Source organism: Ctenopharyngodon idella, chromosome 17 (assembly GCF_019924925.1).
Source record: "Ctenopharyngodon idella isolate HZGC_01 chromosome 17, HZGC01, whole genome shotgun sequence".
In the NCBI taxonomy this organism is placed as follows: domain Eukaryota; kingdom Metazoa; phylum Chordata; class Actinopteri; order Cypriniformes; family Xenocyprididae; genus Ctenopharyngodon; species Ctenopharyngodon idella.
The window spans coordinates 18502372-18525723 of record NC_067236.1 but is presented as its reverse complement, the minus strand read 5'-3'; the positions used below and the strand labels follow the sequence as shown (position 1 = coordinate 18525723).

Sequence of the window (23352 nt, the reverse complement as noted above, 5' to 3'; positions counted from 1 at the left end):
CTTTAGAAATGTGTCAAAATGAAGTGAGTTTGTGCTTAAAACGAGAACAAATATCTGCCAATGGATTCCAAAAAAATAACCTTGTTTTCTCTTTGAATTAAGTTTATTTTTTTGACTCCATTGGCAGACTGGCTCTGACTTTTCTCACCCTGACTGTAAATCTGGGGGAAAATCGGCACAGAAGTCATGTAGTTTATTCCAGCCTTCAGTCGATGAGCGTATGATGGCCAGTTTTTCCTCCTGTAATTATTTACAAAGTCAACAAGCATCTGACGCTTAGTGTTTTACACACGTCTCACATGCCAAGATTAGACTCAGAAGTAACATAGTGTCTTTACATTCACTCATTCATGTCATTCATAGTCAGTTAACCCTTAATAATGATCCATAGACAAATATTCCTGAATGTGTTTCCATATTCATTTATTTAATGTTGAAGCGTGACTGCTGATCCGTGTGTAACACGTGTTCCCTTGACATTCATGAAGTAAAAACACTGACAATCAATCAAACAGTCATCAACAATCCATCTGCTAATCCCCTCATACTATTTACATTCACAATAATACTAGAGAACAAAAACAAATTATGCAAATATACATCAGGAATATGTTAATTACAGTCATGTCAGGAACGAGTCACATTTAAGGTGCATGTAAAGATTAAATAACCATTAGAAAATATGTATGTAAACATGTTAGGACCATTTCTTGGACAATCTTCAGGTCTGAGAGTCTCAGCAGCAACACTTTTTACAGATCTTGGCATTTAAAGATTTACTTTTATGTTGAAAGGGAAAGTCTCAAATTTTGTACCCGTGAAGAAACACTTGAGAGTAATAATCAAGATTGGGAAAAAATGTGCAAAACGTGTATCTTGAGGGATGCAACAGCTTGTCAACTTCATACCTTATTTACCTCTAAAAGTAGTACCTGAGTACCCTCCAGGTACTACTATGAACCTTTTTAGAGGTAAATAAGGTAAATATTACTACTCTAGAAGGTACTGATGTGAACCTGGAAATGTGTGGAAGTGAAATGGTTTTCAGCTATATAATGTAATGATTTGTCTTGTCGAACATCTTGGAAATGTGTGACATTGTGGAAGTGAACATTATCACTGTTTCAGTGTAAAACCAACGTGTCTGTAGAGGTCTGTAATGCAATGCTTGCCCTTAAGGTACTACTATGAGTAAGGTACAAAGGTGCCCCTTCGACAGTAATGCTCCAGATGACAAGCTGTTGCATCATTTATAGGAATTATTTTTTGCACATTTTTTCTGACGGCGTGAGAACAGGACAGAAGAACTAAGTCACAGTTCAGCCTCTCACATGTGGTTCTGTCCAAAAGCTCCTGTGATTCATCTCTACGTCGGTAGATCCTTCATCAGCGTCAGATGTTTCTATGGATGATGATCTTTAGCTCAAACAGTAGATCGCGGCGCTCACAACACCAAGGTCATGGATTCGATTCCCAGGGAAAGCAAGAACTGATCAGATGTAACTGTGCAAGTGGCCTTGGATAAAAGCACTGCCAAATGTGGGAATCCTTGAACCCAATGGAGACTTTCTCTCATCCCAATATTTCAGTGGTCCATCAATCATTATTCAGCCTGATTGACCTTTTCTCTCTTCATAAGTTCATGTCAAAAGGATCCATGGCTGAAGTCTTTCAGTCACAGGCTGCTGTGCTGCAAGGTCGGCATGGACTCGCAGTCCTTCACGCATTCGTCCTCGCGCATGTACATGAGGAAGAGCGTGACGGTGGCGAAGGTGGTGGCGTTGACGGGAAACGCTCTCAGGAGAGTCGAGGTCAGGCCGCGAGTGAACACCCTCCATCCCTCCCGCCGCCAGCTCTGACGGACGCAGTCCATTATGCCGTCGTACCTGTTGGCTCCGCCCACGCCATCCGCCTGGAGGCGGGACTTGATGACGTCCACGGGATAGGTGGAGAGCCAGGATGCGATTCCTGACATGCCGCCCGCAAGGAGCAGCTTGGGAATGATGTAGCCGTCGTCGGGTTCGCAGCGCAGCGATCGCGTCAGCGTGTCGTAGGTGAGGAAGTAGATGCCGAAGCCGGGTGTCTCGCGGATGACGGTGGTCACCATTCCTCGGTTGATTCCTCGGATTCCCTCCTTACGGTAGATGCGGACCAGACAGTCCAGAGAGTTTTTGTAGAGCTTCCTGGACGGGCTCTTCTGGCCCGTTCCCTGCATCTGCATGCGGGTCTTGGCCAGCTCCATCGGGCAGCAGATGACGCACTGGATGAGTCCGGCCGCCGCGCCCGCCAGGAACTGATGCAGCGGCGTGTCTGCGGCCAACATGCGCATGGCGTTGCCCTGGACGCCGAACACGATGGCATTGATGAAGGTCAGGCCCATCATTGGGGAGCCGATGCCCTTATAGAGGCCCAACATCTGGAGAAACAGAAACGGAGTGAAGGGTTAATGTCTTCAGAACCCGAAACCCTTCGTCTCTCAGACAGATATAGATGTTCCTTGTGCTTAATTTAGCTCCGCGTGCTCATTCCTGACGGGTCTCAAGTAACTCCTGGAGCTCAGCAGGGTTATTAAAGTTAACTAGAACTAAAACCAGCATGTTAAACTTTCACGCCAGAGATTTTTAATGATTTTAAGATCTGCAGTTCAGGAACTTTCAATGCTTGTTGCTTGTAAAGACATCATCAGGCTAATAATAAATCCTACTCACCGATTCTTGGCGAACGATTGACTGGAAGCAGTGATACGTCCCGCGGTACAAGGGCTTGTCCACACTTTGAACCTGCAGTCGCACCTAGAACAGAGAGTTTTTCTCATTAAACAGGAATTAATGCTGTAATCAGGCCACTAGTAATGGTTGACAAACAGCAGAAATCACAAAGAAGTGAATGAAAGTAGATCTAGGTGATGTTTGTCCTTGCTGTGTGTGGAATTATATTCAATGACATTCCAGTCCAATGGAAACAGAGGAATTGACCTGGTCTTTACTTACTAGGTTAAACCTCCGTGCGGCCGGTGTAACAGCCTCACTCTCATCTACAACAAAGCAATACTTTTGCTGTGAAAGACCCTTCGGCTGTGAAGTTATGATCAGGTTAAAGGCACCAAGGCAAGACGAGAGATATTCCGGCTCAAACGGCTGGTGCTAAAGAGGCTTTAGGTCCAAATATGCGCTTAATACACGAGCTCATGTGAGACTCGATCAGAAGCAGGCGTTTGTGTATCTTGCCCTTTGCCTTTAAGTACAACAACTCTCTTTGAGTGTTAGTTTTCATTCACAGAAACACACATGCAACACTAATGACAACAACAACCTCTAATACTCAATGCAACACACATCTCTGAGCATTTGTGTGTCTCAGCTGTTGGTTGGTCCAGTGGGAGTTTGTAGTTGATCACAGTAAAGACATGCTTCTTGATCAGTGTTGATGCACTAAATCAGCTACACATTTGCCAGATGCTTTTATCCAATGGGAATGTCAGCAAAATGTTCTTAGAATATGTTTTTGTTGGTCTATACATTTCGATTAGTTCTTGCATTGCCTGTAAGTGTCATGCTCTACTCTTTCACAGGAACTCCCAAATGTCAAACTAAATCATTGACATATTAATATAATTTGTAGTTGTAAGTACATTTTAATTGATTATAAACTCTTAAAAATAAAGGTTCCAAAATGAGGAAGAACCCTTTGGTTCAGTGGCTGTTTAAGGTTCTTCATGGGACCATCAGTGCCACTACAGAACCTTTAGTTTTAAGAGTGTACAGTCTAGTACATGATGATTTATCAAACCGCGAATGCAAAAACACTTTATGTAACACAAGCTGTCAGTTTGTTGGTTCATCCCCACATGCATTCAGTGTTCAAGCCAAACGTACCTTAACCGTGTCGAATGGATGTCCGACCAGCACACCTGCGGCACCTGCAACATGAGAACATTCACATTCATGTATTTGGCAGATGTTTGTATCCAAAAGTGACTTACATTGCATTCACTTTATTCTTTATGCAAGCTGTTCATGCATTCCCTGGGAATCGAACCCATGACCTTCGTGTTTCAAATGTTTCACTATACTCTTTAAACATTCACATTCATGGATTTGGCAGATTCTTGTATCGAAAAGTGAATTGCATTGGATTCACTGTATTCTTTATGTAATCTGTTCATGCCTTCCTGGGAATCGAACCCATGACCTTGGTGTTGCAAATCTATTTCACTATTTTTATATTTACATTCATGCATTTGGCAGATTCTTGTATCAAAAAGTGACTTACATTGCATTAACTGTATTCTTTATGAAATCTGTTCATGCTTTCCGTAGGAATCGAACCCATGACCTTGGTGTTGCAAATCTGTTTCATTATACTTTTTAATCATTTACAATACATTAATGAATTTGGCAGATGCATATATCCAAAATAAATTTACATTGCATTCACTTCACTGTATTCTTTATGAAATCTGTTCATGCTTTTCCTGGGAATCGAACCCACGACCTTGGTGTTGCAAATCTGTTTCACTATACTCTTTGAACATTTACATTCATGCATTTGGCAGATGTTTGTATCCAAAGTGACTTTCATTTATTTGAATGTGATTAGTTCATGCTTTCCCTGGGAATCGAACCCATGATCTTGGTGTTGCGAGCACCTGCTCTACTGTTTGAGCTTCAGGAAGGCAATCTCATGATTTCAGACCCTGTTTTAACTCTGTCATGATGATTAGGAGCATGTTATATTTGACTGAAACGTGTGATGCAATCGTGTTTGAGATATGACGAGTGTTTGAGCTCTGCTGCGGCCGGAGTCCTTGACCCGTCGAATGAAAGCGCAGCGCTGGAATACCTGCGTCATACGGGCATGTGGCAAGATCTGCTTGACCTGTCGATGTGACGATTACAGAATCATGATCCACTGATGTCTGTGCCGTTGATCTACAGAGCTGAACACTGTCTGGAAAACTTACACATGCTTCACAGGATCATTCCTGTTCAATGAGCTTCAGTTCAGAATGATTTTGATTTAGCAGCATGTGAAGGATGATGAGCGTTTCAGACTGAAGAATTGCTGCATTGACATCAGAAGAGTAGGAATGTCTGGAGTCAAGGAGTTGTCGGGAACAACGGCTCGTTCTCAATCAGTCTGACCAGAGAGATATTCTCATCTCCAGCATGAGGTCAGTACACTAGATGTAGGATTCATGCTGTTCAATACTTCACATGTTATTCGACTCATTATTGCACTTGCAGTGCAGTGAAATGACATGTGACGTGTGTCTTACCTCCAATACATCCTGCAACAAAGTCCAGAGCCATTCCTGAGGTGATGATGATGAAGATGAAGAGCCGGTGGTCTGTCCCTCTGGTCTTCTGCTCGGTGTGTTGGTCTGCGCTCACCAGCAGCTGCTGCCAACGGGGCCGCTATTTTTACTGAATGAAGTTGATATGAAGGGGAAAGTCCATCTGTGACCAATAGAAACTCAAGGATGAAGAAACACCCCCATCATCATCATCATCATCATCATACACGTCTGTGCTTACAGACACGATTTACTGCCAGAGAGAGTAAATCAACTCATAATGCTGCAGGATCTGATTTCCAGTGCAGTAGAACTTAATATGTAGTTATTATCGACTAAACTGTTACATTAAATAAAATAAACTTTCTTTCCATTCAAACTCATTTAACATAATTATACAAATAAACATTTCCTTTAAAGACATATTTTTCCCCAATAATTGTTCGTTTTCTTCTACTTTCATTTTTTTCTTGTGATATACTCTCCACCAATGCATAAAAACACATAATTAGAACAATAATTAAGTACTTTTACATATTAAAAAAGTTAACATTCACATATATATCAAGCTCTTTTAATATACTAATAATACAATATTATTTAAACATCAAATAATAATAATAAATAAACAATGAAGATAAATTAAAAAGGATCCTTTTATATGAAAAAAGTAATTAATGTAATGTAATATATTCCTTTATATTAAATTTTATTTTCTTTGATTTTTAGAAGTGTCCAGAAGTGTAGTTTTGCTCTTTTTCACATGACCTCATCTCACTGAATGTACTTTAGAAATCTAACCAATCATTTAAAACGTGGGATTCTCTCCAAACTTTTGTTATTACTTTAAAAGCCATAATTCTTAGTATTCTAAATAAATATAACTCATCTTTAGTAAGTAGCATATATCCTATACCCAAAACTATATTTTGTATCTTTATTATATTTGGTTTCTTAAAAATTTCTTCCATTACCTGAATTACTTTTGTCCAATTAAAAGTCTAAAATATATGAGTTTAATGAGCTTTAGATTCACCACAACTTCTCCAACATCCTAAAGATGGATTTTTTTTGCTGTTATGAATTATTTCATTAATTTTCCAAGCATATTCTTGCCAATATGGAGGTTGTGTCTCCTGTTATTTTATTGTCTAACTCAACTCATTTTGTTTTAATATTATGTAAACCCATATCTTTAATTTCTTTAAATATATTATTTATTCATCCTATAAAATGATCTAATCTGAAATAAAATCAAACTTATTTTATTTCAGATAATTGCCAAGGCAACATTTCTCATTTTAATTTAGTTTAACTTGAACTAAAATAACTAAAGATGAAATAAAAATGAATAAACACTTTATACACACACACACACACATAGAGAGAGAGAGAGACATGCTAAAACTTACTATTTTTTGTTTCTCGCCATGAAAACAGCCATGTTGTGTCCTTAAAACATAAACAAGTTGTGTTGTATAAAGCACTATATAAATAAAATTGAGTAGCTATATATTAATAAAACGATCACTAGTCCTCGGATCTGAAGCTGTTCACTGTGAATAATCGGTACAGTAATTATTTGTAGAACACGTGACTGCAACTTTAATTCTTCATCATCATCATCATCGTCAGTGCAGTGACAGAATGAAGAGCAGCGCCACCCAGCGGCCGCTGCAGGAACACACACGCTGATCTGACACTTGCTGTCTTTATATTTGATACAGCTGATATTCTGCGCGGCAGAGCGACTGTAAACACAGAGAGCGTCACAGACATCGAGACTCACGCCTTACTGCATGTGAACGAGCACTGAATGTGTTCTGAAGGAGACTGTGACCTTCGGTTTCACATTTCTGCAATGACAAAAGCGACACACACACACACACACACCCGTCTCTACGACACACGGCACGCGCTTATCTTCTGCATCGTTTTTCTTCATAATCATCATCATCTTCAGATCGTCAACCGGCGTTTCTCCGCTGATGATGTCACGCGTTCAGCGGATCGAACCGAGTGAATCCGATGCTTCTGCTTGATCGGTTCTGGTTCTTCTGACAGATCGGTTCTGATTCTCCTTGATCGGTTCTGCTGGTTCTGATCGTGATGTATCTCGCAGATTTCATCGCCGGTTCTGTCGGAGGTACGTGATCATGTGAATCATCTGGGTTTCAGGGTCAGTTGTTCAGAGCCTGATGAAGGTCAGTGTGTGAATGTGAGATCTGCAGATATTTGGGCCGTGAGAAGGCAATTAAAAATGAAATTAAAATGAAAAAAAGTGCATCTCAAATAGATAATTTGCATATTTATACAACATTTCAAACATGACTGTATATTCTGTTACTCTACATTTGATTAGAGCTGAAGAATCATATTCATAATTGATGTCCATAACGAATGTAGTTTATGATGTGTGTGTTCAGGAGCGTTCGGAGTGGCGGTGGGGTATCCGCTGGACACCGTGAAGGTAAAACCATCATCATCATCATCTTCATCACATGCTCTATCCAGGTGTGTAACGGCTGCTGATGTTGCAGGTGAGACTCCAGACGCAGACTCATGATTCTGGTGTTTGGGAATGTGTGAGAAGAACCTGCAGAACCGAAGGAGTGAGTATCAGTCACACAAACACTAGCATGAAACAGAAGTTGAGCTATTGTGTCGTATATCAGAGTGAAACGCTTCACAAACAAGAACAAATGTAGGGCGGGGCTTTAAAGGGCACCTATAATGCCCCAATAATGCCCATTTCACAAGATGTAATATAAGTCTCTGGTGTCTCCAGAATGTGTCTGTGAAGTTTCAGCTCAAAATACCCCACAGATCATTTATTATAGCTTGTCAAATTTGCCCCTATTTGGGTGTGAGCAAAAACACGCCGTTTTTGTGTGTGTCCCTTTAAATGCAAATGAGCTGCTGCTCCCAGCCCCCTTTCCAGAAGAGGGCGGAGCTTTAACAGCTCAACAACAACAAAGCTGGAGAATCTCACGCAGCCAAAATGAGGATTGTCAGTAACGGTGTTCAGCCTTACATTGTTCAAACCGGAGTCGACACTGATGGAGAGACTCAGGAAGAAGTTACAACTTTTAGATGTTTCTGAATGGTTAGTGGATAAATTTATTTAGTTGCTGTGGAGTTGATTCAACTCATCCACTAACATGTGTCGTCATGTTAATCTTTTGTGTTGAATTGACCCTCGTTTGTGAAGCAGTCCGGCGTAAAATGACGGCATGTCAACAACACTCTACTACAACAACTCTTCCTCTTCTCTAAAGCAGCCCAACATGGCCTGCCCCCTTTGGTGAGTGTTGGGGGCGGGGTTTATGTAAATTTTAGGGTTAGTGATGTCACCGACCCAGGAAGAAGCTCGTTGTAGTCCCTACCAGCTGTTTGTTGTAGTTTCTATAAAAGAAAATATCTCTCTCTGCATTGAACTTTGAGCGTTGTAACTTTGCAGATGTTGCTGTTTGATCATAAACAACATTACACACTAACTAAAGTTAAAAATGAAGTGAAATCATAATCAACCATCTCTTTAACACAATAACGGTGTGTTTCAGGTCAGAGGTTTCTATCGAGGGATGTCGATGCCGGTAACCACCGTCTCCATCAGCTCCTCTCTGGTTTTCGGCACCTACAGGAACGTTCTTCATTACCTGCATCAGATGCGGCACAGAAGCGCAGCGGATCCTCACCATAAAGCTCATATTTTTCTGTCTGGGTTCGCCGGAGGCGTCGCTCAGGTGCGCTTCATCGCTTCATTCCACGCGTGTTGTGTGTCACTGCATGTATAACCAGCTGCGTTTGCTCTGGTTTCAGGTTTTGGTGATGTCGCCCGCAGACATCGTGAAGGTTCGTCTTCAGTGTCAGATGGAAGGGCGGAGATACAGCGGTCCGCTGCACTGTCTGCTCAGCATCGCCCGCGGCGAGGGTCTGCTGGGCCTCTATAAGGGTTCTGCTGCTTTAGCCCTGCGCGACGGACCCTCCTTCGCCACCTATTTCCTCACTTACAACACCATCTGTGATTCACTGTCTGCAGAGAACCATCAGCCAGGTAAAATCACTCGAACCTGAACTTATAAACACATCAGAAGTTCTTACTCAATACATTTAAAGGGGCTATATATTAATGCATGAATCGCTTTTTATTGTCATTGTGTAAACGGCTTGTAACGAAACTTAAAGTGGACCTATAATGCCCCTTTCACAAGATGTAATATAAGTCTCTGGTGTCTCCAGAATGTGTCTGTGAAGTTTCAGCTCAAAATACCCCACAGATCATTTATTATAGCATGTTATACATGCCCATTTTTGAGTGGAAGGAAAAACATGCTGTTTTCGTGCATGTGACTTTAAATGCAAATGAGCTGCTGCTCCCCACCTGCTTTCCAGAAGAGGGCGGAGCCTGTACAGCTCGTGCCACAGATACTCTGCAAAAAACTAAAACATCTGTTTGGTCTAAACTTCTGATATATGGTTTTCTGAGTGCACAGAAAGCTGACTGTCACATGGTGCGTCATGTGAGTATCAAACTAAGTTCTCTTTCACGTGTTATTGCGCTTAAACTGTCAAATACACACAAGGTTCACAAACACAGTCAGTTATGTCTGTGAACATAAACAGCATAGAAAAGAAATCGCAAGTGTATATTAGATCTGTGTGTTAAAGTGACAGCAGCATAATATACAGTCATTTACGCCGGACTGCTTCACAAATGAGGGTCAATTCAACACAACAGATTAACATGACGGCACATGCTAGTGGATGAGTTGAATCAACTCCACAGCAACTACATAAATTTATCCACTAACCATTCAGAAACGTCTAAAAGTTGTAACTTTTAGACGTTTCTAAACTCTCTCCATCAGTGTCGACTCCGGTTTGAACAATGTAAGGCTGAACACCGTTACTGACAATCCTCATTTTGTCTGGGTGAGATTCTCCAGCTTTCTTGTTGTTGAGCGACCGAAGCGTGAGCTGTTAAAGCTCCGCCCTCTTCTGGAAAGGGGGTGGGAGCAGCAGCTCATTTGCATTTAAAGGGACACACACAAAAACTGTGTGTTTTTGCTCACACCCAAATAGGGTCAAATTTGACAAGCTATAATAAATGATCTGTGGGGTATTTTGAGCTGAATTTTATGAATTAAGCAGCTGGTGCACTTTATCACTAGAAAGAATTGAAATAACCCATTAAACATGAAAGTATTATGCAATCATTGAAGACGTGGATATTTTGTGCCTTTTTGGCATAAAATTGAGTTAAGAACCCTAGAGTTCACTACAGGCAAAATTGTTGTTGACCGTCTGTTTTCAGGCTGGCCGGTGGTTCTTCTGGCCGGTGGCGTGTCCGGTATGTGCGGCTGGGCCGTCGGGACGCCCATGGACGTGATCAAGGCCCGTCTGCAGGTGGACTATGTGAGCGGCCGGCGCTACAGAGGATTCTTTCACTGCATCACACACAGCGTGAGGACCGAAGGCGCATCCGTCCTGTTCAGAGGACTGACGGTAAACTGCATCCGTGCTTTTCCCGTCAACATGTCTGTTTTTGCCACGTACGAACTGGTCGTTCGCTTCCTGCGTTCAGCGTCATGAAGGTCATGGTCAGATTTTTGCACAAGTTTTGCATCATGCACAATAACGTTTGTGTTCCACTGTGAGCTGCAGAAGCTCATGAACCAGAGAGTGAATATGTATAATCTGTATTAATATATATTTGAGTGTTTTGCAGTGTCTACCTCCAGATGCGTCTGCTGAAGAGCATCGTGAATGTTTAAGGGTTTGAATTCAAACTCGTGTATTCCTGTCATTTCCATCCAGCGTTTTTTATGCAATATCCCAAAATGCACATAGAAATAGGTGGATGGAAACATATCTAGTGTTAATCAGGTTTAACCTTTTACTAACTGTCTGTGTTTAATCTCAGTTGTATCTGAATGTGTGAAGCTCGTATCAGGGGTTTACACATTAACGCACACATTCTGTCAGATATGCATCTCTGTTTTTAAATGAATGTTAAATGAACCGTTTACACAGCTGAATGTTCACAGAATCAGTAATACAATAAACATGTCATTTACAACATCTGTCTGTTTATTCATCACAGTTGGCGTCAGGTTTATTAGACAGTGAGTTCATTTCTCTGTGGTTGATCGGTGTGCACTGAAGGATCTGTCGTTTCCTCTAGCAGTTGAAGCGTAGTTTCCGCGGGGTCATGAACTGTCGGACAGTCTCGTCGGTCACCAGTTTGCGTCTCTCCTGATGCGCGGCGATCATGGGCTGAAGCGTCTCGATCAAACACTTCTTCAGTTCGCCGGTGAGCAGAGCGCCGCTCCTGTAGTCCTGAAACACAACCGGGCGTATTTAGAGATTTAATTCGTATTTTGTTGTTTGTGGTCAGACTTTTGAAGTCTGACGGCATCGGTGTCTGATCTCACCTGTCTGATCTTCTCCAGCTGTTCATCGTCTTCCAGAAAGAACGTCAGATACATGAAGGAAACATCCACGTCTGGATTCCCACCGAACTTCCTGTGCTCCTCTACTGTGTCCTTCCCGCCAGAGAACGCGTGTTTGTTGACCTGCAGCAGCAAGAGCTCGTGTGATTCTCTGTCACGTCTTAAACACTAGTTCATTCATAATAAGAGTGAAGAAGCACCTTGTTCTTGATCTGCTTGGGCGTGTCTGTCAGGAAGATGGAGGAGTTGGCGTCGCTGGCGCTCATCTTGGTCTGAGCGCCCTGAAGCGCCGGGAAGAACGTGGAGTGAAGCAGAGCGGGTTTAAGATAGCCGATCCGAGGAGCCACGTCCCGCGTCATCCGGAAATATGGATCCTGAGGAACAGAGGATCACGTGACGTTCAGTAGCATCACTTCACACTTTAACGGCCTGAGATTAGTAGCTCTTTAATTAGTAGTAGTAGTTGTACTGAGTTTTTGCTGCATTTACACAGTTTTGACCACCAGGTGGCGCCAGCCTGAAGTGTGTCCAATGCTAGTGAATAATTTTATAAGCTTGGGAAAGCGTATGTGAAGATGGATCTGAGCATCTCACCTGATCGATGGCACATGGAATGAGACACTGAACGTCGTTCCTGTCGCCGAAGATCTGCGGGAAAGAGTTACTGAAGGACGGAGCTGCTTGAATGGCTGGGAAACTGATTTTACCTGCAGACACACACGATTAAACTCCGACTGACGAACACTCGTTCAAACACTTCAGACAGAAGAAGAGCGCTGCTCACCGATACAATCACTGTCTGTGAATCCAAAGATGCCTTTGACCTGGTTAAACGTCACATGCTTCTGAACCTTCACAACGTTTCTGTAGAACGAAGGACTCGCCCTGTCGGAAGAAACACATTCACAGTAAATTCAAGTCAAATCAAGCCAAGTCAAATTTATTTATAAATACAGTTTCAAAGCAGCTTTACAGAAAATCATGATGTTAATGTTTACAATATCTTAGAACTGTGTGATAGTTACATTTTGAGAACATACAAACAATATAATAGCACTTATTTCCATATGCAGATGCGGTTATATATTAATAATAATAGCACTTATATCCATATGAAGATGAGATGCAGTTATTTAATAATAATAATAATAATTGCACTTATATCCGTACGCAGATGAGATGCAGTTATATAATAATAATAATAGCACTTATATCCATGTGAAGATGAGATGCAGTTATATATTAATAATAGCACTTATATCCGTACGCAGATGAGATGCAGTTATATAATAATAATAATAGCATCTCATCTGCGCACTTATAATAATAATAGCACTTATATCCATATGAAGATGAGATGCAGTTATATAATAATAATAGCGTTTATACCCGTACACAGATGAGATGCGGTTATATAATAATAATAATAATAGCACTTATATCCATGTGAAGATGAGATGCGGTTATATATTAGTAATAATAGCGCTTATATCCATATGAAGATGAGATGCGGTTATATATTAATAATAATAGCACTTATATCCATATGAAGATGAGATGCGGTTATATATTAATAATAACACTTATATCCATATGCAGATGAGATGCGGTTATATAATAATAATAATAGCGCTTATATCCATGTGAAGATGAGATGCGTTATATATTAATAATAATAGCACTTATATCCATATGCAGATGAGATGCGGTTATATAATAATAATAATAGCGCTTATATCCATGTGCAGATGAGATGCGGTTATATAATAATAATAGCGCTTATATCCATGTGAAGATGAGATGTGGTTAAATAATAATAATAGCGCTTATATCCGTATGCAGATGAGATGCAGTTATATATTAATAATAGCGCTTATATCCATGTGAAGATGAGATGCGTTATATATTAATAATAATAGCACTTATATCCATATGCAGATGAGATGCGGTTATATAATAATAATAATAGCGCTTATATCCATGTGCAGATGAGATGCGGTTATATAATAATAATAGCGCTTATATCCGTACGCAGATGAGATGCAGTTATATATTAATAATAGCGCTTATATCCATGTGAAGATGAGATGCGTTATATATTAATAATAATAGCACTTATATCCATATGCAGATGAGATGCGGTTATATATTAATATAGTAGCAGATGAGATGTAATAGCGCCACCTGCTGTCAGCACTGACACACAACATGAAGACGTTGCAGTAGAAAGACGTGAGCAGTTTTACCCCATATACTCCAGATCAGAGAAGATGAAGGTCTTGTCCAGGTCGAATCCGCAGGCGATGATGTCTCTGGCGTTCTCCACCGCGTACCGATGGCAGTCCTCCAGCGACAGGTCCTTCCACAGGTACTTCTCGTCATCCGTCATCTGAATGACCAGAGGGACGTCGAACACGTCCTGAAGCCACCTGAGACACAATGGACACCCGTCAGCGGCGGAACTGACCGCAGACTCACACTGGACACGGATGACACTCACTTAGTGAAGATGAAGGGGATCAGGTGACCCACGTGCATGGCCTCTGAGGACGGCCCGCGGCCCGTGTACAGATAGAAGGACTTCTGATTCTCGTACGCGTCCAGGATCTGATGCATGTCCCTGCCCATCAAAACATGTCATATGATCATCACCCAGCCTTAAAGTTTAAAAAGACCCCATTTATACTGTGAAAAAATAATATAATAAAGAAAAGGTCAAATATTTTTGGAAAATGTTTCTATTAAGTTACTTTTTTTTTCTTTTTTTTAATTAGTTTTAATCTATCTTTTTTTATTTCAATCTATCTTTTATTTTAAACTATTTATTTTGATATTTATCTATTTTTTATTTATTTTAATATGTATATTTATTTTAATCCATTTTTATTTTATTTTGTAATTTAATTAGTAATTTCTTTTATTTTAATCTATTTATTTGCTTTTTAATCTACCTATTTTATTTATTTACATATATTTGTTTATGTATTTATGTATTTTAATCTACTTTTTTATTTATTTGTTTTAATCTATTTATCTATTTACTTATCTGAATTTATTTATTTGAGTTTATTTGTTATGATGCACGTCCACTCCCTTCCCAGTGTTGTAGTGTGTGTGTGTGTGTGTGTGTGTGTGTGTGTGTGTGTGAGAATGACGCACCTGTGTGAGAAGAAGATTCCTCTGCGCAGGAAGCGATGTGGTGTTTTCCCCGTGAGTCGAGCGATTCTGTCCACCAGCTCCTGATCGATCTTACTGCTGCCGAAGCGCACTGACAGCAGCAGAACCTCGTCAATGCATTATTCACACATGAAAACATGCTCAGAAATCACACACACACACACACACACACACACACACACAGAGGATGAGGATTAGTACACAAACCAACCGATGAGTTTATCGTAGTCGACTCCTTTGGCGCTGCTGGTGGAAACGTTCCACGGATCCACCTGATCATCTCCATCATCATGACCTTCATCATTCATCACAGCGTCCGTCGGTGGGCGTCCGGCCTGATAGTCCTGACCGGTCAGCTGTTTATAGTCCGCCTTTAACTTCAGCAGTAACTGGACAGCAGCGTCAACATCAGCCTGCAGGAGCACACAGTCACATGACCAGAAGTGAGTACTGATTCAGCTTCAACAGTGTACAGAATCATCATGAAAATATATATTTCATTACAATAAAACATTTAAAAAATAGATACATAAAAATTAGAATTTAAAAAAATAAAAATAAGAAAAATGTGTTTAAGAGGAAAAACTGGGTAAAAATGTAAAAGTAAAATTTTATTAAAAAAAAAATAATTAAGAAATAGATTACAATAAATAAAAATAGATAATACAATTAATAAACATTTTAAAAATAGATAAATAAAAATTAGATTCCAACAAGTACATAAGCAAATAAATAATGCATCAGTACAGTGCTGAGTATAAAAAAAAATTTAGATTACAATAAAAAATATATAAAAATTTGATTAAATAAGCTAACAAATAATGCATCTTACAGCACAATGCTATGAGTTTTAATAAAAATCTATTTACAATAAATAAACTTTTGATTACAAATAGATAAATATTTTATTTATTAAAATAAGTAAATAAGCAAATAAATAATTCATCAGTACAGTGTTATAATGAGTAGGGGAAAATGTAATAACATAATAGAAACGCAGTAATTCCCGAATAATATTTGTACATATTTATAATATTATTTTGAGAATATAAATGGGGCCTTTCAGCTGGAGACTCACTTTATTGCCCTTCTGAGCTTTGATTTCTCTCACTGCGTCTCCCTGAGCTCTGAGCTGCTCATACAGACCCATCGGGCTCGAATCTGCCGACATCTTCAGCTGTAACACACACTGACTGACAGAAGAACATGATGACTGTTTATATTGTGACATGAAACTCTTACACCTCATTGACATATGCTCGCCTGCCGCATGTCAGCCTGTAAACATCGATCTGTGATCTGTGTCATGATCAGCGCTCGCACGAGTAATGATAACAAGTTAAATTCAGTATTAAATAGTAATGAAGAATAAACAAACGTACCGGCTTGTGTTGGATGATTTAATTCATTCAGCTTGCATCAGACTGACTGTGCCAGTGTCACACCGATCACTGCCCTACCGGAAACATTCGCTCCAGGTAGTTCCGGTCGCATCTCTCAAACGTCACTGTCAGTGAATATTATTGTTATTAAACACAGTTTTATCCCTACTCTATTTTATTTAGATAACGGAAATACATACAATCTGTTTAATACGGGATGTGTATTTTATACACACGAATTATTATTTTAAACGATACTCTTATTTTGTAGCAAAAACAAGCCGCTTCCTCTACAGATGCTTTTCTCTCAGAGAAATAAGTGAAGCTGATTATTACCACACAAAACCAATGTAACAGTTAATTTAAATGAGGCAGCTGACACTTTTAGTCGTACTCTGTTTTACTCAGATAACGGTAATGGATAAAAGCTTTTTATTAAAAACGAGACTCTTATCTTGTCTCTAAGTTCCTCACTCGCTCTTCCGGAGTTTCGCTGTCTGATATTTCAAATTAAACACCGCGCGACAGACACGAATATTCATCATATAAACAAGAATATACCGACCCTCTGTATAGTTATACAAACGGGTTTAAACGGATACACAAATGCTTATATTATGATTTGGCGGACAGATGATGTTGATGTCAGTTACTCGTCGTTTAATGTGAGTTTTTGGACTATCTAGTGTCTTCTGCTGCTTTTAATTATTATAATAAATTCAAGATACATTTGGCGTTTTATTTTTCTGTAATTTATATTAAAAAAACTTGTAATATTCTCTCTGTTTACAATAGTTGAACTCTTGTTTGACCGTTTTATTAATAAGAATATTATTCTTTCTTAGTGTAATTGTTTTATTTTAATTTATTTACTTTCTAATTTTAATTAATTAATTTACACACACGTATAAACATTAAAAATAATTCTTATCCATGCAGACACATGTGGTGGTTTGTGAGTGATCATCATGGCTTCACTGGTGGATTATGAGGATTCTGACAGTGATCCGGATCAAGAACGTCTGTCTGCTGCTCCTCAGCCTCATCTGGAGCTTTATAATGATGAAGCCCTCACCATGAGCTCCTCATCATCATCTTCATCATCAGCAGCAGCTCAGAGCTCATCCGGCTGCATGAAGAGAGCGCAGCTGCAGCCGGCCGCAGTCAGGCCGTATATTCCTAAAAGACAGCGCATGTCCACTGCAGCGGTCCAGACACCGGAGACACAGGACACACGTCCATCCGCTGGAGCTCATCTGCTGTCCGAGGTGTCGGAGAGAGTCCGGCCGTTCCTGGGACGTAAGCACGGACGGGCCGAGCTGCCCCGACGACTGCAGTGTTGCGTTCAGGCCCATCAGGGTCCAGTGAACACCCTGCAGTGGAGTCCAGTGGATCATCTCAGTCATCTGCTGCTCTCTGCGTCCATGGACAAGACCTGCAAGGTATGACTAACCTAACCCAATCCACCCTAACCTATCCCAATCTAAACTAACCTAAACTAACCCAACCTAAACTAACCCAATCCAATCTATCCCACCCTAACCTATCCCAACCTAACTTAACCTAACCCAACCTAAACTGAAGTAACATAAACTAACCCAACCTAACCTAACCTATCCCAACCTAACTTAACCTATCCCAAACTAAACTAACCCAACTTAACCCAATCCAACCTAAACTGAAGTAACATAAACTAACCTGTCCCATTCCCAACCTAACCCAATCCAACTTAACCAACCTAAACTAAACTAAACTAACTTAAACTAACCCACCCTAACCTATCCCAGCCTAACTTAAACTAACCCAACCTAAACTGAAGTAACATAAACTAACCCAACCCAACCTAACCTATCCCAACCTAAACTAAACTAACCTAAACTAACCCAATCCAATCTATCCCAACCTAAACTGAAGTAACATAAACTAACCTATCCCATTCCCAACCTAACCCAATCCAACTTAACCAACCTAAACTAAACTAACCCAACCCAATCCAGCCTAAACTGAAGTAACCTAACCCAGTCTAACCTAAACTAACCCAACCTAACCTTATCTCACAATTCTGTCTTTTTTCTCGCAATTGCGAGTTTATTATTGCATTATTGATTATTACACCTGTCTAATCAGCATCTTGATATGCCACACCTGTGAGGTGGAAGGATTATCTCAGCAAAGGAGAAGTGCTCACTAACACAGATTTAGACAGATTTGTGAGCAATATTTGAGAGAAATAGGCCTTTTGTGTACACAGAAAAAGTCTCAGATCTTTGAGTTCAGCTCATTAAAAATGGGGGCAAAAACAAAAGTGTTGCGTTTATAATTTTGTTCAGTGTACATAGTGAACCTTTAAGCACAAGTGCTTTTTATGCTGATGTGGATCTTGGCGTTTCCATCCAGCGTTTTCTTATGCAGCATCCCACAATTCCCATAAAACATGTGGATGTAAACATATCCACAGTGTTCAGGCAGAATTTTCTGATGTTGGAAGAGCAGCTTGATGTAGACGTCTCTGATGCGGAGCAGCTCCATCACGGTCAGGTCATTATGTGTGTCGAGGCCCAGGAGAGACGCGCGCTCACGTTCATGTCCTGAGGAGAGGTGAAATGACGCACATTCAGACACCGCTGAACTAGTTTCATGCACCTGTGCTGCGACCAGCCCTCATAATGAACCATTCAAATATTCATGAGAAATTGCCTGTTCACTGAGGACAGATGCTGTGGTTTAAAGATCGATAGACCAGAGACTAGTTTTTCATCTGTGGTGTGTGTTTGAGTTGACTTCAGTCTGTTTCTGTTGGATTTGATTGTGCAGTGGTGTTGGTGAGGTGATGTTGGATCACGCTAATCTTGTTCTGCCCGCGGCGTCTCGGCCGGATATGAGAGCCGCCGCTATCAGATGCTGTTTGATGTGTGTGAGTTTAATAATGAGAGGAGGAAGCGTCTGGAGGGTCGAGGAGCGGCACGTCATCAGTCAGTGGAGCCGCCGCTCTGATCCTGAACACCAGAGACGCTCCAGCTGTATCTGCATCCTTACAGGACATTCATTCATTCACCTCTTCCTCTGAACACTGGCTTTATCTGCAGTGATTCGGGATCATTCCCGTCCACGCAATTCACCCAAAAATCAACACTGCAAAAAACACTAAATAATCATGTTTTTATATAAAACTCTATTGTAGCTTGTCAGTACAGAAGCCCATTTCCACCAAATAATTTTGACTTTTTAATCTCAGAATTTTGACCTAGTATGTCATAATTGATTAATATGTCAACTTCGCCTCATACTTGACTTTATGACAAAAATTCTAAATTGACGTAGCATATCATAATTTTCGCTTTTGTCAGTTTTGACTTTTTGACTTTTTAGTCAGATGTAACTGTAATTGTGACTATATATGTCATAATTATGGCAAAAAGTCAAAATTATGACGTAGTATGTCATAATTGAGTTAATGTCATAATTTCTGCTTTCACTTTTTATGTCAATTTTGACAAATTTTTTAATTATGACTTAATTACAGGTTTTAATGTTATGAAGTCAGATTTTACTGTTATTATGACATGTCATAGTTAGTATAACTTAGTATGTCGTGAATATGAATTAGTATGTCATAATTTTGACTTTTTATGTCATAATTAAGACTTTCCAAAGCATGATTTTTTTTCCTTATGTGGCAGAAATGGGCTTCCAAATGTCTGAGAATAAATAAGTGTGAAATTCTGAACTCCTCTAGTGAAATAGTTCCTCCCTTTCTGTTTCGGGTCAATTTGATCAACATTTTTATATTCAAAAATAGCCCCACAGATTTCATGTATATAATATATGTATAAATATAAGTCTTAAATTTCATAATTTCTCATGTATTTTATATTTTAGTAGTTGACAAGCTATGAAAAAGTTTTACCTGTTTACTGTCTTTCCAATAGTTGAATTTTGGTGAATTGCATTGAAACCAGTGAGGCTCAGTTTGACCTCAAACACCATCATAGTCTCCTAAACCTGTACAACCTCTCCAAAACACAGACTTGTCAAAACTTTGTATGCACATTCATGACCCTGAATGAGAAAAAGAAGAAATAAAGTTTAACCACCAGTGTTTCAAGCAGTTTAAAAATCAAATAGGAGGGTTTTAATGTGAGATCTGTCATGACAGAATGAGTGACTGTCGAGTTCGTTGTATTTATTTATTTCAAAGAATAGAGTAACACTTCATGTTCTCATTGAGCCGAATCTCTGTGTGTGTAGGTGTGGGACGGTGTTGGCGGTGGGCGGTGCTTACAGACTTACTCCGCCCACCGCGGCGCGGTGCGTGATGCGTGTTGGCTGCCGTGCGGGCGACGCCTCCTCTCAGGCTCGTTTGACGGAACGGCGGCGCTCACTGACGTGGAGACGGGTGAGTTTCCCTCCACAGCACGACTCTCACTCCATAAACCGACTCTGATATTATCCTGATAAATGTCCTGAGAGTCCGTCTGTGGCGGATCATATCAGGACAGACGCCGTATTCCAGCTGGAACATGGAGGATGTTTTTATTCTCCGCACAGATAAAAGTCATTCAGTGCAGAAAGATGGAGGATTCAAGATCAACTTCTGTGCAATAAATGCAATAAACTGATGCTCTTCCTCAGTGTTTCTGTCTTGTTTTCCAGCACAAACATCTAAACATTCTTAAATCAAGACACATTTACTGGAGAAGTCACATTTTTGCATTGTGTTTTACTGCACATCCAGCTGCTCATCATGAGACACTTTTCTTATCGGCCGTCAGCGCTGTGATAATTACATTTCTTAATTAAAAACACTGAGGAAGCGTGTTAATTATGCAGGAGGAGGATTCTTATCGGCTCCCCAAACATCACATTCTCCCCATTCACAGAAACACACTTTACAATAAGATGTCATTAGTTAACAGTGAACAATACTTCAAATCATTTATTAATCTTAATGTTAATTTCAACATTTAATACATTTTTTAAACTAAAGTTGTATCTGTTAACATTATTTAATGCACTGTGCACATGAACAAACCATGAAGAATTAGATTTTTATTATCTGATGGTAACAAATGAGATCTTAGTGTAAAGTGTTACAGAAAAACAGTGAAGTCGCAGCAGAGACTGAGATCAAATCCAACTTGATCATATGCAAATATTAAATTTGAAATATTAAATATCATTAATATGCGTGGATGAGTTGATCATCATATGAATTGTCAGTTTAATTAATCAGCAGCTAATAAAGAGCTGCTTTACCAGCAATCACAGTTTGTCCTCAAACACGTCAATTATGAAACTAAGACGATAGAGTCATAATTCAGATCAAGTTCTGATAGTGTCAGTGCAGACAAATCTACAGTATTACTGAATATCGAGTGTCCTTTAAAGTAAAGTAACGATTGATTGATTGATTGATTGATGGCTCCTCAGGTCAGACCATCGCTCAGATGGAGAACGGCTTTAAGGTGACCTGCGTCGCCCCGCGACCTTCCGACCCCGACGTGTTCCTGAGTGGCGGCTTCAGTTCAGAGGTCAAAGCCTGGGACGCCCGCTGCCGTAAGGTCAGTCTGATTCCAGACCCTTCCCATGAGCCTTTGGACAGGACTGACAGACGCTCTGTGTGTCGCAGGTGCTGCACGTGTATAAAGCCGCGGTTCAGCAGACACTGGACGTCTTGTTTCTGAGCGGCGGCCGAGAGTTCGTGAGCAGCACCGACGCCGTCAGTCGAGACTCGGCCGAGCGAACGCTTATCGCCTGGGACTTTGAGACGACCGCCAAACTCTCCAACCAGATATTCCACGTAAGAACCTTCTCTGAGGATGCGTCCACATTCATCCAGATACATGAGAAATGGTGTTTAACGCTAGGGCCCTATGATTTCTGTGAAGCGTCTCAGTGTTTTCAGATGAATGCAGACTCATGTTGTTGATGTTGTCAGGAGCGCTACACCTGTCCGAGTCTGAGCGCTCACCCGCTGGACGACAGCTTCATCGCTCAGACCAACGGCGGCTACATCGCCCTCTTCTCCTCCCAGCGGCCGTACCGCATGAACAAGAGACGCAGATACGAGGGACACAAGGTCAGCGCCACTGACATATCCAGAGCAGGTCATGTGACTGATCATGTGACTGAAATCTCTCGTCTTGGTTGCAGGTGGAGGGTTTCGCGGTGCATTGTGGGTTCTCCGCAGACGGAAGCGTACTGGTCTCTGGTAGTTCTACAGGTTCTGTGCACTTCTACGACTATCAGAGCTCACGGAGCCTGAAGACGCTGGACGCTCATGAACACGCGTGTGTGTGCGCCGCGCTCCATCCCGTGATCCCCGCCGTCACGGCCACCTGTGATTGGACGGGAGAGATCAAGATATGGACCTGATCCTTCATCTGCCAAAGAGCTTTATAATTATGTGACATGAATCATTTCCTTTTAATGCTTTTAGTGTTTCAATATGAAGATTTGAAAAACATGACGTTAAACAGCAGAATCCACTGAATGAAAAATACTTTTGTTAATCTTAGTTAATCTCTAATTTACTCATCAATTCACACTAAGAAACGACATTAAAACAAGTCCATCATTAAAGTTTATTTAGTAAAGAAAAATGCAGCAGATATATGGAAACATGCGTCAAGAAACAGTTTTCTATGAAAATGAATTTCATGTCAATTCCTTTTTTATCTTGTAGATAAAAACAGTGTTTGTTTGAAGAGCTTCAGCATCGCACCTGAATAATGTCGTATGATCTGCTGCATGATCCTGAAGATGAAATATGAACACATATTTACAGTTAAACCATTTTCAAACACAGGAGCTGCTTTAGTAAACAAAAAATGGTAAAGATATATATTTATTGTATAAGAACAATTTGGTGATTAATTTAATTGTGTATGGAAAGTACCATATACACAAACAGAAATGGGCAAAAAGTAAACCTAAGAAATGCAAGAAATAAAAAAAGCAAATGAAAGTATAAAATACTGACTGTGTCGGACTGGATGAGTCGCTCAAAACAAAAATTTTCATAGATTTGCAGAGACACAGT

General features: G+C 40.3%; 4 protein-coding genes and 1 long non-coding RNA gene across 10 annotated transcripts; 3 read left to right on the top strand and 2 right to left on the bottom strand.

Moving 5' to 3' along the window:
• Nucleotides 1–406: 406 nt before the first annotated feature.
• LOC127498516 (mitochondrial basic amino acids transporter-like) lies at nucleotides 407–5427 on the bottom strand. The gene is made up of 4 exons (XM_051867937.1): nucleotides 5279–5427; nucleotides 3876–3919; nucleotides 2709–2792; nucleotides 407–2416 (listed from the first exon to the last, which is right to left on the bottom strand). The coding sequence occupies exons 1-4, from the start codon at nucleotides 5310–5312 to the stop codon at nucleotides 1676–1678; spliced, it is 903 nt and encodes a 300-aa protein (XP_051723897.1). The 5' UTR covers nucleotides 5313–5427; the 3' UTR covers nucleotides 407–1675.
• On the top strand, nucleotides 3936–5719 carry LOC127498524 (uncharacterized). 2 transcript variants are annotated; one of them, XR_007925909.1, is made up of 2 exons: nucleotides 3936–5173; nucleotides 5302–5719. It is a non-coding gene; the product is annotated as an uncharacterized LOC127498524 (long non-coding RNA). The 2 variants fall into 2 exon arrangements; XR_007925908.1 differs by having other exon boundaries at nucleotides 5247–5719.
• Nucleotides 5720–6415: 696 nt separating this feature from the next.
• LOC127498517 (solute carrier family 25 member 47-B-like) lies at nucleotides 6416–11378 on the top strand. Of its 4 annotated transcripts, XM_051867938.1 has the most exons (6): nucleotides 6416–7442; nucleotides 7723–7766; nucleotides 7837–7908; nucleotides 8860–9042; nucleotides 9119–9353; nucleotides 10614–11378. In XM_051867938.1, exons 1-6 carry the CDS (start codon nucleotides 7406–7408, stop codon nucleotides 10889–10891), a joined length of 849 nt encoding a protein of 282 aa, XP_051723898.1. In that variant the 5' UTR covers nucleotides 6416–7405; the 3' UTR covers nucleotides 10892–11378. The 4 variants fall into 4 exon arrangements, with proteins under 4 accessions (XP_051723898.1, XP_051723901.1, XP_051723900.1 ...); XM_051867941.1 differs by lacking the exons at nucleotides 6416–7442; nucleotides 7723–7766; nucleotides 7837–7908 and adding exons at nucleotides 7922–8402; nucleotides 8511–8600; XM_051867940.1 differs by lacking the exons at nucleotides 6416–7442; nucleotides 7723–7766; nucleotides 7837–7908 and adding exons at nucleotides 7922–8402; nucleotides 8508–8600.
• On the bottom strand, nucleotides 11369–16427 carry LOC127498505 (tryptophan--tRNA ligase, cytoplasmic-like). Of its 2 annotated transcripts, none has more exons than XM_051867877.1 (11): nucleotides 16311–16427; nucleotides 16007–16121; nucleotides 15140–15341; nucleotides 14911–15019; nucleotides 14252–14371; nucleotides 13998–14180; nucleotides 12536–12636; nucleotides 12346–12458; nucleotides 11952–12125; nucleotides 11734–11874; nucleotides 11369–11638 (listed from the first exon to the last, which is right to left on the bottom strand). In XM_051867877.1, the coding sequence occupies exons 2-11, from the start codon at nucleotides 16097–16099 to the stop codon at nucleotides 11480–11482; spliced, it is 1395 nt and encodes a 464-aa protein (XP_051723837.1). In that variant the 5' UTR covers nucleotides 16100–16121; nucleotides 16311–16427; the 3' UTR covers nucleotides 11369–11479. The 2 variants fall into 2 exon arrangements, with proteins under 2 accessions (XP_051723837.1, XP_051723838.1); XM_051867878.1 differs by having other exon boundaries at nucleotides 16007–16117; nucleotides 16311–16395.
• A 303-nt stretch (nucleotides 16428–16730) lies between these two features.
• LOC127498507 (WD repeat-containing protein 25-like) lies at nucleotides 16731–23288 on the top strand. Its single transcript, XM_051867883.1, has 7 exons — nucleotides 16731–16975; nucleotides 17250–17752; nucleotides 20559–20706; nucleotides 21741–21871; nucleotides 21940–22110; nucleotides 22249–22389; nucleotides 22464–23288. Exons 2-7 carry the CDS (start codon nucleotides 17279–17281, stop codon nucleotides 22683–22685), a joined length of 1287 nt encoding a protein of 428 aa, XP_051723843.1. The 5' UTR covers nucleotides 16731–16975; nucleotides 17250–17278; the 3' UTR covers nucleotides 22686–23288.
• Nucleotides 23289–23352: the final 64 nt, after the last annotated feature.

Coding starts and splice junctions, on each gene's coding strand:
- LOC127498507 (XM_051867883.1), top strand. CDS start 17,279: ATGGCTTCACTGGTGGATTATGAGGATTCTGACAGTGATCCGGATCAA. Junction 21,872..21,939: donor GGGACGCCCGCTGCCGTAAG/GTCAGTCTGATT, acceptor TGTGTGTCGCAG/GTGCTGCACGTGTATAAAGC. Junction 22,111..22,248: donor TCTCCAACCAGATATTCCAC/GTAAGAACCTTC, acceptor TGATGTTGTCAG/GAGCGCTACACCTGTCCGAG.
- LOC127498505 (XM_051867877.1), bottom strand. CDS start 16,099: ATGTCGGCAGATTCGAGCCCGATGGGTCTGTATGAGCAGCTCAGAGCT. Junction 15,342..16,006: donor AAGCTCAGAAGGGCAATAAA/GTGAGTCTCCAG, acceptor GTGCTCCTGCAG/GCTGATGTTGACGCTGCTGT. Junction 15,020..15,139: donor CGACTACGATAAACTCATCG/GTTGGTTTGTGT, acceptor TGCTGCTGTCAG/TGCGCTTCGGCAGCAGTAAG.
- LOC127498516 (XM_051867937.1), bottom strand. CDS start 5,312: ATGGCTCTGGACTTTGTTGCAGGATGTATTGGAG. Junction 2,793..3,875: donor ATCCATTCGACACGGTTAAG/GTACGTTTGGCT, acceptor TCTCTGTTCTAG/GTGCGACTGCAGGTTCAAAG. Junction 2,417..2,708: donor CAATCGTTCGCCAAGAATCG/GTGAGTAGGATT, acceptor CTGTTTCTCCAG/ATGTTGGGCCTCTATAAGGG.
- LOC127498517 (XM_051867938.1), top strand. CDS start 7,406: ATGTATCTCGCAGATTTCATCGCCGGTTCTGTCGGAG. Junction 7,767..7,836: donor ATCCGCTGGACACCGTGAAG/GTAAAACCATCA, acceptor CTGATGTTGCAG/GTGAGACTCCAGACGCAGAC. Junction 9,354..10,613: donor TGCAGAGAACCATCAGCCAG/GTAAAATCACTC, acceptor GTCTGTTTTCAG/GCTGGCCGGTGGTTCTTCTG.